The 12,367-nt window shown below is 50.0% G+C and overlaps 2 protein-coding genes across 2 annotated transcripts; both read left to right on the top strand.

Moving 5' to 3' along the window:
- Positions 1–928: 928 nt before the first annotated feature.
- On the top strand, positions 929–2,192 carry LOC127338084 (putative E3 ubiquitin-protein ligase SINA-like 6). The gene is made up of 2 exons (XM_051364339.2): positions 929–1,355; positions 1,467–2,192. The coding sequence occupies exons 1-2, from the start codon at positions 1,092–1,094 to the stop codon at positions 2,154–2,156; spliced, it is 954 nt and encodes a 317-aa protein (XP_051220299.1). The 5' UTR covers positions 929–1,091; the 3' UTR covers positions 2,157–2,192.
- Positions 2,193–7,699: 5,507 nt separating this feature from the next.
- On the top strand, positions 7,700–9,341 carry LOC127340896 (E3 ubiquitin-protein ligase SINA-like 10). The gene is made up of 2 exons (XM_051366665.2): positions 7,700–8,374; positions 8,466–9,341. The coding sequence occupies exons 1-2, from the start codon at positions 8,150–8,152 to the stop codon at positions 9,159–9,161; spliced, it is 921 nt and encodes a 306-aa protein (XP_051222625.1). The 5' UTR covers positions 7,700–8,149; the 3' UTR covers positions 9,162–9,341.
- Positions 9,342–12,367: the final 3,026 nt, after the last annotated feature.

Here is a 12,367-nt window from a genome sequence, read left to right as displayed (position 1 = left end):
GGCGATCCAAATGCTTCTCTAGGGACCTGCAGCCATGGCCGTCTCAGCCGACTTGCGGTCTGGAAAGACGGTGCAGGAGAGCTCACCTCCGGCGGAAACGGCGCAGCTGCGAACGGCGGGAGGTGTCGCGACGGTGAGAGGACAACAGCGCCGGCGGCGGCGTCCTCCAACTCTGCTACGACTCGGTGATAGCAGCGCGGGACCTCGACCTATGCTTCCGCCCCGCTTGCCGGCGTCTCGACGACGATGGCCGGCGTCGACGCGCTCCCAAATCGCCGGTCCGTGGGTGGCGGCGGAGCGGTGGGAAGATGTGTGCGACGGCCTTGTGTTTTGGGTGGCAGACAGGCGGGCCAGGGCGGACAAGGGGAGGACGCGAGCGACCAGCCTTTCGCGTCCGCGGCCACGCAAACCCATCCAAGATTTGGGCCGGGTTTGGGTCGTCCCGGACGCCGCGGCCATCCGTTTTAGGGATGGGTCCGTGCGCTGGGCCGCGTTTTTGTCCGTTTCGACCCATCCGGACGCACGGGCGCGGGATGGGTCGCCCGGTTGGAGATGCCCTTAGAGCATCTCCAGTCGCGTCCCTCAAAAAGCGTCCGGCATAAATGATTTGGGGCACGTCTGGGACCGCGCCGGACAAAAAGAGACCAAAAATCTGCACAAAAAAGAGGCCCTTCCCAGCCGCGTCCCTCAAACAGCGTCCGGATGCATGCATTTTAATAGAGGGGACCACCCCATATGGGAAAAGTAAGTGAGAGAAAGTGTGGGGAAAGAGACTAGCATGTGGGGACTAGGGGCTGCATGCATGCATGTGGACGCTGTTTTTGTGTCCGGTGTCCCCGGTAGAGACTCTATACATAGAGTCTCTACCGGAGACGCCGGACATAAAATGGGGCGCTAATTAGCTTTGGGGGACGCGACCGGACAGTTTTTTGCTCCATTTCTTGTCCGCGGTCCCCCAAACCTTATTTGGGGGACGCGACTGGAGATGCTCTTACCTTGCTTCCGCTTCCGGCTCTCTCCATCCCACGCCATTTGCTCTTCTAGCCTTCTTCCACCTCGCAGCCAGTTCACCAGGGACCGAGAAGTTGAGGATGCAGGCCGGCGCGTCGGAGGAGAGGAACAGGGGCTCGAGGTCGGCGATGGAGAAAGGCAGGGACCAGAGCGCCAAGAAGCCGAGGCTGGACTTGAAGGCGCTTCCTAGTGTCCCTGTGAAGCAGGAGATCGTCGTGCGCCAAGCGGCCGGCCCTATCGTGGCTGTGGAACACGTCGCGGTGATGAAGATCGATCTACAGATAGACGTCCCTGTGCTTCACTGTCCAATCTGCTTCGGCAAGCTCAAGCCGCCGGTGTTCCAGGTGCGCGCGTGTTCTTCCTTTGCTTCGCCGCCGGTCCGGTTCGACTCCATTACAGCCTGCAATGCAGCCGCCGGTGTGCTGATTTGATCTCTTGGATGCGCCGGCGCGCAGTGCATGCGCGGGCACGCGGCCTGCCACGGCTGCCTCGCGGGGGGTTGTGGGGTGTGCGACGGCGCCGCCTTCGACGTCCCCAACACGGCCATGGACGGCGTGGTCTCGTCGGTGAGGGCCATCTGCGACTACGACGGCTGTGGGCGCTTCATCACCTACCACGAGGCGGACGACCACAAGGACGCGTGCCCGCACGCCCCCTGCTCGTGCACGGAGCCTGGCTGCACCTTCAAGGCCCCGCCGCGGGCGCTCGTCGAGCACCTCGTCGCCGCACACGCCATGCGGGAGCATAAGCTTTGCTACAGCAAGACCAGCGAGATCAAGGTGCCGGTGCCGGAGCCCGCACGCAGCCTGCTAACCGGCGCCGGGGACGAAGACGACGTGTTTCTCCTGACCGTGGGCGCGCTTGGCGAGGCCACCTTCGTGTCCGCGGTCTGCATCCGTGCGGCGGCGTGCCCTTGGCCTCGTTACACCGTCAGGATGTGGGTGAACGGGCCGTTGCCGGCGGAGGCGAACCGCAGGACGGACACCGTACTGGCAGACATCGAGGCGACGAGCAGCACCAAGCCGGGAGCCGTCGTTTTGGAAGATCTAACATCCTACTTGATGGTGCCACCGCGATACCTCGTCGGGGCTGGGCCGGCCAAGGTGTTGTTGCTGAATGTTCGCGTCGGCAAGACCACTCTCTGATAACACTACTCCTTACTAATCGTCTAATGATGCTAATGCTACCCCCTTAGTTTAGCTTGGTGAATGGTGTGTACCTTTGGGCCCTTGGCAGCAGAGTGCAACAAAAGATTAGTAGTTTTTAGTACTTCGACATCAGATGAGGTACTTTGCTAGTAATTTCCATAGTGTAAGAGGTGTTTTGCAGCTTTCTAAATTTGATTTAAGATCTTCTGGGCAAGCAGTGAATCTAAACGTGATACCTAACTGTTTATGATATTCGTAACAGTAGCTGAGATACACATTATGTGACGGTTCTTCGGTTGTTTTAAAGCAAGAATCAACCGGACAAGGCCGTTTTGGTTTTTCAAAGAAGTTACAAATGCATTATGAAATGTTAAAAAAACAACAAAAGTGTATTGATATTCTATGTAGTTGCTTCACGAAAAAACAGACCTTTTTTGTGTTGGATGAAAAAGACAAAATTCGTTCTAATAAATTTTTACATAACACAAACAATGTAGGCTTTCACGAAACTTTGCCGTGTGCACATAGAATATTATCGAGATTATCTCATGAATTTTTTGTTTAAAATTTTCTGTCATTTTAAATATTTTTTCCAAGATGGAAAGTGAATTTCCGAAACCAACCATTGTTCACAACTTTGCAGCTCAAATTCTACTGGAAAGAAAAGAAGGAACAGCTCAGTCGAAAGCCCAATTGATTTTTTCTTTTTTCTGAAACTTTAGAAGTTTTCGAATTGTAGTTTGACAAAATTCACAAAAACTATCTGGACTGAGATAATGTATTGTACGTTACCGAAACCTTCTTCACCGTTACTGCATTAATCATAGATAGATTTGTTAACCGGGTTGTGTTAGTTAGATTTTTCTGATTTCTGCTATGAAACCCCAACAGTTTCGCGAACACCGGAGAGCGCTACAACATGTTGAAGTTATTGTGAAATCTAGCCATGCCAAAGAAAGAATGACAAATCCACAAGTTATGATGTGCCACAGCTTCTAGTACAATACTGTAGTATTTGTGATGCCCTTTGTACAAACCTTGCCAAGCAAAGACATTTATTTCATGACCATTGCATGTAATTAATGCTTCGAAACGTTTGAGAAAATCCTCTCGCTGCATTTTGTGCCATGATCTTGGAAGACTCTCTTTATTTGAGATTCTCAAATAGTCTTTTTCCAACTTCCCCGCCACAGCTCTAGAGAATCTATACATGCATTCAATGATAGTGAATTCACTCATGTGAATATGTGATGGTAGTCGTCTTGTGAGTCAGAGTGGCTCCATATGTAATCATCCTTATGGTAAAAGGTGCACTTCTGGATCGATGGGACACCAGCCGTACCAACAACGTCGTGCTTCAACTTGAAGTAGTCCTCATACTGTTCACTCCATGAAGAATTTCCATGAACACATCCTTGCTCGTCCAATAGCGCCTCCAAAAATTGTTGGCATATGTTGCCCCGTTGACGAAGTATTCGGTGTATAGCAAGGTATGTCCCTCCCACCACAGTTGCCGCTTGGACTACTTTCTTCCAGGTTTTAAACCTCCACGGCGTGGCCCCTTCTTCCTCTGCTTGGTGCCATCAAGCATTTTTTTGAAGGAAACTGATGATCGATATGTGCTCCAGAATGTCGACAGTGAAGCCTTCCACGTTCTTCATGATTTGTTAGATCATTTTGTCATCGCTATCCATGTATACGAGAAAATATCGTTAGAAATCAGCGCCAACAACAAGGGCAAGAACCAAGACCGGCGTCGCCCACGAAAAAAACGTCTGAACACCTTAAGTGCGCGGTGGACGCACGAAGTTCCCGCCATGTTCGGGGCCGAGTATGTGAACAACCAACCGTGCCAATGGACGACTAGGCAGTGAGGCGTCACTCTAGATTCCGGCTGAGACGAAATATTCCATCGGAATGGCCGGCGGTAGGAGGGGTTGGAGGGACGGGAGCAAAGGTGCATCCTGAAAGAAAGAAGGGAGGCAACGACGCGGGCGTTGGTCGCTGGCAGCTGAATACCCGCATCGCTTTTAGTTGCGCCTCGCTCCTTCGCAATGACCGTATGTAGCGGGGACGAGGCGAGACAGTGTATTAAGCCATGCCGGACTGAATCGTGTTTTTGGGTGTGCTTTGGGAGAAGGAAACTCACGATCATCAGTTTCCTTCCAAAGCCATGCCGGACTGAATCGTGTAAATTGTTCGTCACACTCTAAATCGCTTTGGGAGAAGGTTTGAGGGGACGCGACTGACAATGCTCTTAGATTTTGGAAATCCACTTTTGATCTTGGGAGCATATGCTTCCCCGACCGAAAAAACAATTTTAAATGTCAAAAAAAATTGAACAAATATTTGGCATATGCGAGCGCACGCCAAGTTTTGTGGAAAAATAACATTTTTGTCTTGTGCAAAAAGGATAAAGAAATATCTTCTGAACAACTTTTTTAATGCACCAATATTTGTCTTTTTTGCACATTACACATAAAATGCCAGTTTTCCGAGATCGAAATGACTTGAGGAGCACAGATCATGTCGAGATGTACATGTCAGTTTTTTGTTCGGATTTTTTTAAAATTTTTATACTATGATTAAAAGTCATATAAAAAAGGGAGCATATGCTTCCGGGTGCAAAAACGGCGCGTCCAATTTTTACTAGTTATGTTGGTACATCTTCTGTTATTTTGTTCTTTCGGCTCACCTCTTTGGAAAACAGACAATTCAAAAATATTCTGTAACACGGGGGGCTCTCATTTCTGTCCACTCTTTCTCTATCCTCTATCCATTAAGAGTATCCAGGTTTTCCTCGGCTTCTCCCCCTCTCATCTCCGGTGGCCCCACCGGCCGAAGAGGGGCGGGGGAGGAGGCCGGCTCCTCCTTGTTCATAATAGGTATAGGTTAGTTGTAGTTGAAGTTACCTATGTGGAGAATGACGTCATGCCGATGGGGATTAAGTGGCGGAAGCACTAGGGCTGCTTCCGGTGGGAGGCGGCGGTGATCTTCCTACTCATGGTGCTCCAGAGATTGGTGCTAAAGATTAGTGATGGAGATCTCACAGTCTACCCTCTAAATAGGCCCGTGGTTGGTGTGGCAGCTCATTTTCGATTTGAAGGCGAGGTTTGTGCTCTTCTTCCTGGCCGGCACGATGTCGGAAGGGAGAAGGTGAGGGTCGTTCCTGGAGATATATCGGGGTGGCCTTGGAGCTTTTATCGAGCGGAACACATGGTGGTTAATGCAGCCGTTGTGATCATTGCCGATATGGCGGCCCCACTGTTCAAAAAATCGGCCGAGATACCGATTTATCGGCCGATTTATCGTGAATCGGGTGGTCGCCGATAAGATTTCAGCATATCGACCAATTTATTGCGCCGCCGATATTTCAGCCGATTTTATGCATTTTAGCTGATATTTCTCCCGATTTTCACTCTCATGGCCGATATTTCGTCTGATTGTTAGTGAAATTTCAATGAAATTTGGTACGGCAGACGATATTTTTGTCCTATGGTTGTGTAGAATTATGCATTAGCTCAAAATTTCTATTTTTATTGATTCAAATGCAAGAAATCAAGGTAATACTTTTATGCAATGCTCAAATATTATTTTTTGCATAGCATATTATAGAAAATTTAGTGTAAAAAATTAGGATTTATAAAAAATAAGCCGATAAATAGCTGATCGATAAAATCGATTAATCAGCCGATAAGCGATTAATCCTCATTTTAAGGCCAACCGATAAGTTAAGATTAATGATTTCTTAAACATCGGACGCCCTTCTTCAACCTCCATTGCGGGAGGCCGGTTGTTGGATCCTTCGCCAGAGGTCAATGCCTCTAGGAAGCCAAGTAGTTTGTCTCTAGATTTCTAGAAGTGGTCGGCAGTTGGATTTCTTCGTCGGAAGACAGCTTTTGAGCAACCTGCTCTTTGATTTCGGCCAAAGCGCCTGGAGATCGCGGGCGCCTGGTGGCGGACTTGATTCCTTCTTTCTTGTTTTTCTAGGATTTTATGTAAATATAGAGGCCTTATCTTCAAATATTAAGTTTTTTAGGGAGAATCTTGTAAAGACCTTATTTGTACCTGCCACATGCCACATGTTCTACTAATGAAGCTCCACCGGGTACTCTTAACTCCTCCTTTGTTTAAAAAAAAATCTGTACACTGAATCTTCCGGAACGGCCGGTAGACACAAACGGCCAAGCATGCTACACCAAATTTAGTCGGGGTTCATTCTAGTACTACTGTTGACTGTTCCTTGAAGCAGGCTACTACTACTGTTGGCTGTTGCATCTCGGTGTCACTGTATCAGAGACAATCGAAGGACTCGGAAACATCCGAGTGAAGTGATGGGAAATTGAAACCCGATTTATTCTTCATGCTAGATGAAGAATCGACAGTGTCACTATTGTTTGTACTCCGTATACGATCTTATTACTCCATTGTTTGCTGGTTAGAACGATTGCCTTGCACCTGCATTGTCACAAACATTTTGATAATCCTAACAAAACAAATCGATCTTATACAAAACTGAGATATATCTAGATTGATCTCACAAAATAACTCCTATTTTTTTCACAAAACAACATTTTTTTGTTTAGCTCCGCACCAGAGGGTGCCATTCTCAATAGCATGGATTCATCCTAGGTAGAGCTAAACTAAGAAGCATGACGTTGACCCAATTAGAGCCAAACTTAGTAGCACGTCTCTATCTTAGGTGGAGCCTAGCTTAGAAGTACAATATCGTTATAGGACCAATCTCAATAGCACGGCTCTATCTCAGATGGAGCCAATGTCTTTAGACATTTTTCAACAATAATTAGAGTGGTTCATGTATCTAGTAAGGACCAATGTTATTGAATCCGACATAGAGGTTTGCATCATCTTAGACCGCCACTAGAGGATACTCAACGCAGTTATTTTCTATTCTATGCTTATTTCATTTGGATGGTTATATGTGCAAAACTATTGTTGACATGTGCTTAAACCCCAGCTCCAACAGACTAGTCTCCCATCACCCCAACCTTGGCATAAATGACTTCGAGTCAATGACGTGCGCAAAACCCGTCAGATGTATGGCGCTCAGCTGACGGGCCTTATTTGGCGCATGTTAGAAGTTTTGCGGTGCCTCCGGATCCTCACCGGGTTATTATATTGATGGTTGCTTAATAAGTGCCTATCAGTTCGTTGTGATTCCCCAGAGAGTCTGGAACTCTGTATGCTCTTCCGATCCATAGCTGTGAGCTATATCCCGATGCTTGTTGGTACTAGATAGATGACAAAATACGTGACAAGTTATATTTCAAAGTAAACATAGTTTATAAGTTAACAGATTGAATAAACCCTATTGATTACAATATGCAAAGCTATACTATGTCTTCCCTCACTCTATTCTCTCATCACACTGTTGATACGGAGGACATGTGAGGTACGAACCCGTGTACAAAATAGTTATTTTAAGATATAGTTACGAACAAATCGATAAGAATAGAGAGTATTGCTATGGTATATCTTCCAATTTTACACACATAACTATCCAAATAAAAATAAAGATAAATAGAAAATAAATATGACGAGTATCCCTTAGTCAGTTGTATTAAAATGGACACAAAACAATTCCTACTCCTGGAGTAGTACCGTGCTCCCAGCGTCAAGTCGCCCATCGTTCACGACGAGGGTACGACTGCTGGACGGGTGCAGCTATGGGCCTACGGCCATGTCCAGTCTCCTCGTGCGCTGGGAACCGAACCGCGGTGCTGCTACGTCCGCCAGTGGCAGGGCTAGGTGCGCACGCCACGCCTCGTTTTTACTCCTGCCTGACCACTATCAAATCAATCATCCGCCGCTCCTCTGAGAGTCTGAGTTTGACAGAGGCCTCTCACACCCTTCTAGTCTTCTTCCACCTCGCAACAAGTTCAGCAGGCGCACCAGAGACAGAGCTAAGAGATAAAGAGAAGATGCAGGCTGCCTGATCAGATGATGTGAACAAGGGCTCGCCGTTACGCATGGAGATGGGCAGCGACCACAGCGCCAAGAAGCCGAGGCTGGAGCAGCTGCCTAGCGGCCCCTTGAATCAGGAGATTGTAGTTCACGAACCGGCCGGCGGAGGCGTTGCGGCCGTGGCTGCGGAGCACGTCCCGACGAAGAGGGCTGAGGTCGGCATGAAGATAGATGTTACCGTGCTCCAGTGCCCACTCTGCCTCCGCCCCTTGAAGCCTCCCGTGTTCCAGGTTCGTTTTCTTTCTTCGTTTCGTCGTCCGCTTCGATTTGATTAGATTCTATTACAGCGGAAGAGATTTGATTTTCTTCTGTACGAAGCAGTGTAAGGGCGGGCACCTGGCCTGCGCCGGCTGCCTCGACGGGGCGTGCGTGAAGTGCGGCGCGGCATTCGACGTCCCCAACACGGCCATGGACGCCGTGGTCGCCGTGGCGAGGGTGCAGTGTCCCCACGACGGCTGCGAAACATATGTTCCTTACCACGAGGTGCAGGAACACGAGAGCGTGTGCCCGCACGCGCCATGCCACTGCACGGAGCCCGGCTGTGGATTCGCCGGCGCGACGCCGGAGCTCGTCGCCCACCTGGCTGCCGCCCACGCCATGCCGGTGCTCAAGGTCCCGCGCTTCAAGGCCACCCGGATCCAGGTCACTGTGCCAGAGCCGGTGCGCCGTCTGCTCGTCTGCGCCGAGGATGAAGGCGGCGCGTTTCTCCTGACCTTGGGCGCGCTTGGCGACGCCACCCTCGTGTCGGCGGTGTGCGTCCGGCCGGCCGGGTGCGAGTGGCCGCGATACAAGGTAAAGATGTGGTCGTCGAACGGGCCAGCACCGGTGGCGCTCGCGGCGGACCGCAGGATGGACATCGTGCTAGCAGACTTTGAGGCGACGAGCAGCGCGACGCCAGGGGCCATCACGTTCGACAAGCTGACGTCGTACCTCATCGTACCTCCGGGATACTTGGTCGGAGATGGGCCGTCCAAGGAGCTGCCCCTCCAAATTCGCATCGAGAAGACCACCTCTTGATCGTTTCATCTGTTGACGGTCAAGTGCTCTTTAGTACGTAGTAATCGTCTAATCATGCTATGCAGTGTTTAATTTAGTTTTTGTTGGACATGTTCTGAGAAGTGGTGAATTTTGGTTGCAATGTGCAACGAAATACTAGTTACCAGTAAACACCAGATGAGGGAGGTACTCTGCTAGAAATGTCCAACAGTGGAAGAGGTGTTCTGTAGGTGTTGGAGTGGATGCAGAACTCAAATGGAGTTGAGCTATGTGTTATTTTGCTACTAAAAGATAATATTCCCTCTACTGTCCAGACATGCCTAAAAGTATTGAACTTGCTAAATTGTGCTTCTGAACGGTTGGCGCTAAATATTCTGCTACCAAGGTTTGGCAATTGCATTTGATAATATTTCTGCATGTCAGTCAATTAAGTGCTGCTGCATAATCTTTGGAAAAAATGCATACACACTTTCCAGTAGTGAGCTATAAAAATTACTCCTTTTTTTGAAACTTTCACCGGGGGAAAGACTCCCCACCTGTAATATATTGCTTCAAAAGGGCATTACAAGACCGGGCTCCTGTCTACCCAAGGATTGACATTGCTCATGATATATAGTTTGTTACATCAGAAAAGAAGAGGAGATCGACATCATCGACTAAAAGAGGAGACAACATACATACACAGTACAAATGAGGTGCCAGCAAATGCAGTCAAAGGGTATCACAATACCAAGATGTTGCAAATGTCAATCCTTCTGAACACAACCGGATATCCAGAGGTTGGCGGTTCAAAGCAATGATGCTCAACGAGTGTCGTCTGCTTTATCGAAGGGCCATGCTCCGCCGAGATGACATTTGAGATGAGAAGTTAGCAATGTCTTCGGAGGGCATTGCAAGGTCGAGATTCCAGCAGACTTCACGAATCTTGTCCAGTAACTCTGCCATAGGGACGTCAGAGGCATTTGTGGGGGAAGGATTAACACTTCCGATCGAAGGAGATCAATGAAACAAGACTGCAATGGGAACAGAAAGCTCGGCACCGTGTCAACAACCATCACACTCGAGCTTTCACAGCAGATCGAGAATGGGGATGAGGACATCATATGGCAGCGCTTTGAGGCTTCACCTCGCTTATATGAACAACTCATTGAGACCACCCGAGCAGCCAGTGGTTCCTACGCGATGCCTTTATGAAGGAGAATGACACCAATGGCGCCAACATCGCTGGGTTTTCACCCGGAACCAGCAGCGCAGGCCATGCGCTGCCGTGCGCAGGGAAGGAAGTGTAGTCCGTTGCGGCGCCTTCAAGAAGGTGGACGGCGCCCACGGGCGCCGTCGTCGCTCAGCTTTCGCTGGGACTGTCACCACAAATTACCCAAATGCGAACGGTAGCTGACCTGAGTCGGTGGACGCCGTCGATACAGGTATCCTACAAAGGGCCTCACGGCAGGGCCATACTTGGCAGGGGAGGCGCCGAGGTTAGGGGCGGCGTCGATGTCGAAGACGAGGGCCCCGCCGCGCTCCGCTTGTCAAGGGATGTGGTTGGTCCATGGTAGGCCTCGAGCCATCAACGCCGAGGCGCAGGAGCCCCGCCACGCGCAGACTTGAGGCCTGGAGGTGCCCCGAGGGCGAAGGGAGCGGCGGTGAGCAGCAGTAGGCGGGGAGCCAAAGGCCGGTGCAAGGAGCAACAGTCGTTGCCGCGCCACCACGGGGTGAGGCCGGGAGGATGCGCGCGCGCCCAGCAACGCGACGGCCGGGAGGCGGTGTGGCAGAGGCAACACGGCGGCCCCGAGAGCGCCATGGCGTGCGGGAGAGTCAGGCCGCGCGCGCCCACCTGCGCGAGGACGTCGCCTGCAGTGGGCCGCCGAGGAGGAGCACGCTGGAGCGCCGAGGACGGCGACGGGACGCGGAAAGGATGGATGAGATCTGAGTTATTTGGGGGCGGATTTTGTGTTGTTCTTTCGATTTGGGGGGGGGGGGGGGGGGGGACCTCCCGCCGCCGCCGTCCGCCGTGGGACGGCCTCCTCCGCCGGCAGAGGGGGTAGACGGCGTGTTGAGGGCGGGGTTTGGTGGCGGCGGCACGGTCGCCCCGGGGTCGGCTCGGGAGCGATCCGGAGGCGGCTAGGGTTTTCGGAGTCTTCTCCCCGTCCAGGTCATAAAAATTTCATGGTGCACTGAACCCTGGCAAACTAAGAATCAGCAGAAGCTTACTCTGTTACCAATGTTGTAGTACAATCTTCTGTTCGATCCTTTTGAATCTTCTGAAAAATGAGACCGCGATGCTTGACTTACGTTGTCATTCTCGAAATATTACATTCTTCGGTGTTTCAAAGACATTCTCGGTATTTGATAGACACTCATATATACTTAGGACAACAACTATTGTAATTTTTACTTGTGAGTTCAGGCAGTTCTGTTCGTCCCTGGTTTTGAATCATCATCGTGAACGCGGGCACCTTTGTCTTTTGTAGGAGAGTGTTGAGCGTCAACATGGGCACGCTGAGCGACAGCGTCGGCCAGCTCGTTTCTCTGCAAGTTCTAGCTGCCAATGGTTCATGAAACACGAGTTCCGAATTTTGGATAATCAAGATTTCAGAATATTGAACTAGTTAGAACAATTTTGATCTTAGTTTCCCAAATCTGCTTTCCTGTTGCTTGGGTGCCGACGGTCATGTAGGGACAGTATCGGTACATATGGTTCGTAGGGTGACTAAATCTCACCGGGAACTAAATCGACTGGTTTTACTTACCCTGCCATATGTGCGGTGACATTCAAGCTCTATGATTTTTCTATTGCAATACGGGTAGGTTAAGTGTGCCCATTTTGGCACTTGAGAAATCATTTTTTTCGAATTTTCACCGGGGAAGAGGTTCCTCAGCTAAATATATTGAAAAACGGCTAAAACCCAGGTTTACAGCAGAAGATAGAGATGAGCAAGAGGATACAAGAGAGGGTTTACACATGTGCGAGGCATGAAATAGATCGAGCCAAGCATCCACATTCTGGTGAGCATGGATAGGGAAGCAGCTGTTAAGCTTCATGCACTAGCCACTTAACTAAAAGTCCGAACTGATGAAAAGGGCTAGGCAATCCACATATACACTTCACAACAGCACCCACGCCAGAGAGTGGAATCGTCATAGCACATCTTATGGAGGAGCCGCACTGACGGGCGGGTCGCGCGAAAGACAGCGGCGTTACGCTGTTTTCAGATGTACCAACAACA

This window comes from Lolium perenne, chromosome 3, assembly GCF_019359855.2.
Source record: "Lolium perenne isolate Kyuss_39 chromosome 3, Kyuss_2.0, whole genome shotgun sequence".
In the NCBI taxonomy this organism is placed as follows: Eukaryota; Viridiplantae; Streptophyta; class Magnoliopsida; order Poales; family Poaceae; genus Lolium; species Lolium perenne.
Note: the sequence above shows the minus strand (reverse complement) of the source record. Positions and strands in the feature narration are given on the sequence as shown.

What these genes read in the sequence shown, in the direction of transcription:
- LOC127338084 (XM_051364339.2), top strand. Translation starts at nt 1,092, where the DNA reads ATGCAGGCCGGCGCGTCGGAGGAGAGGAACAGGGGCTCGAGGTCGGCG. An exon ending in TCAAGCCGCCGGTGTTCCAG is followed by an intron (nt 1,356 to 1,466) that starts GTGCGCGCGTGT and finishes GCCGGCGCGCAG; the next exon opens with TGCATGCGCGGGCACGCGGC.
- LOC127340896 (XM_051366665.2), top strand. Translation starts at nt 8,150, where the DNA reads ATGGAGATGGGCAGCGACCACAGCGCCAAGAAGCCGAGGCTGGAGCAG. An exon ending in TGAAGCCTCCCGTGTTCCAG is followed by an intron (nt 8,375 to 8,465) that starts GTTCGTTTTCTT and finishes TGTACGAAGCAG; the next exon opens with TGTAAGGGCGGGCACCTGGC.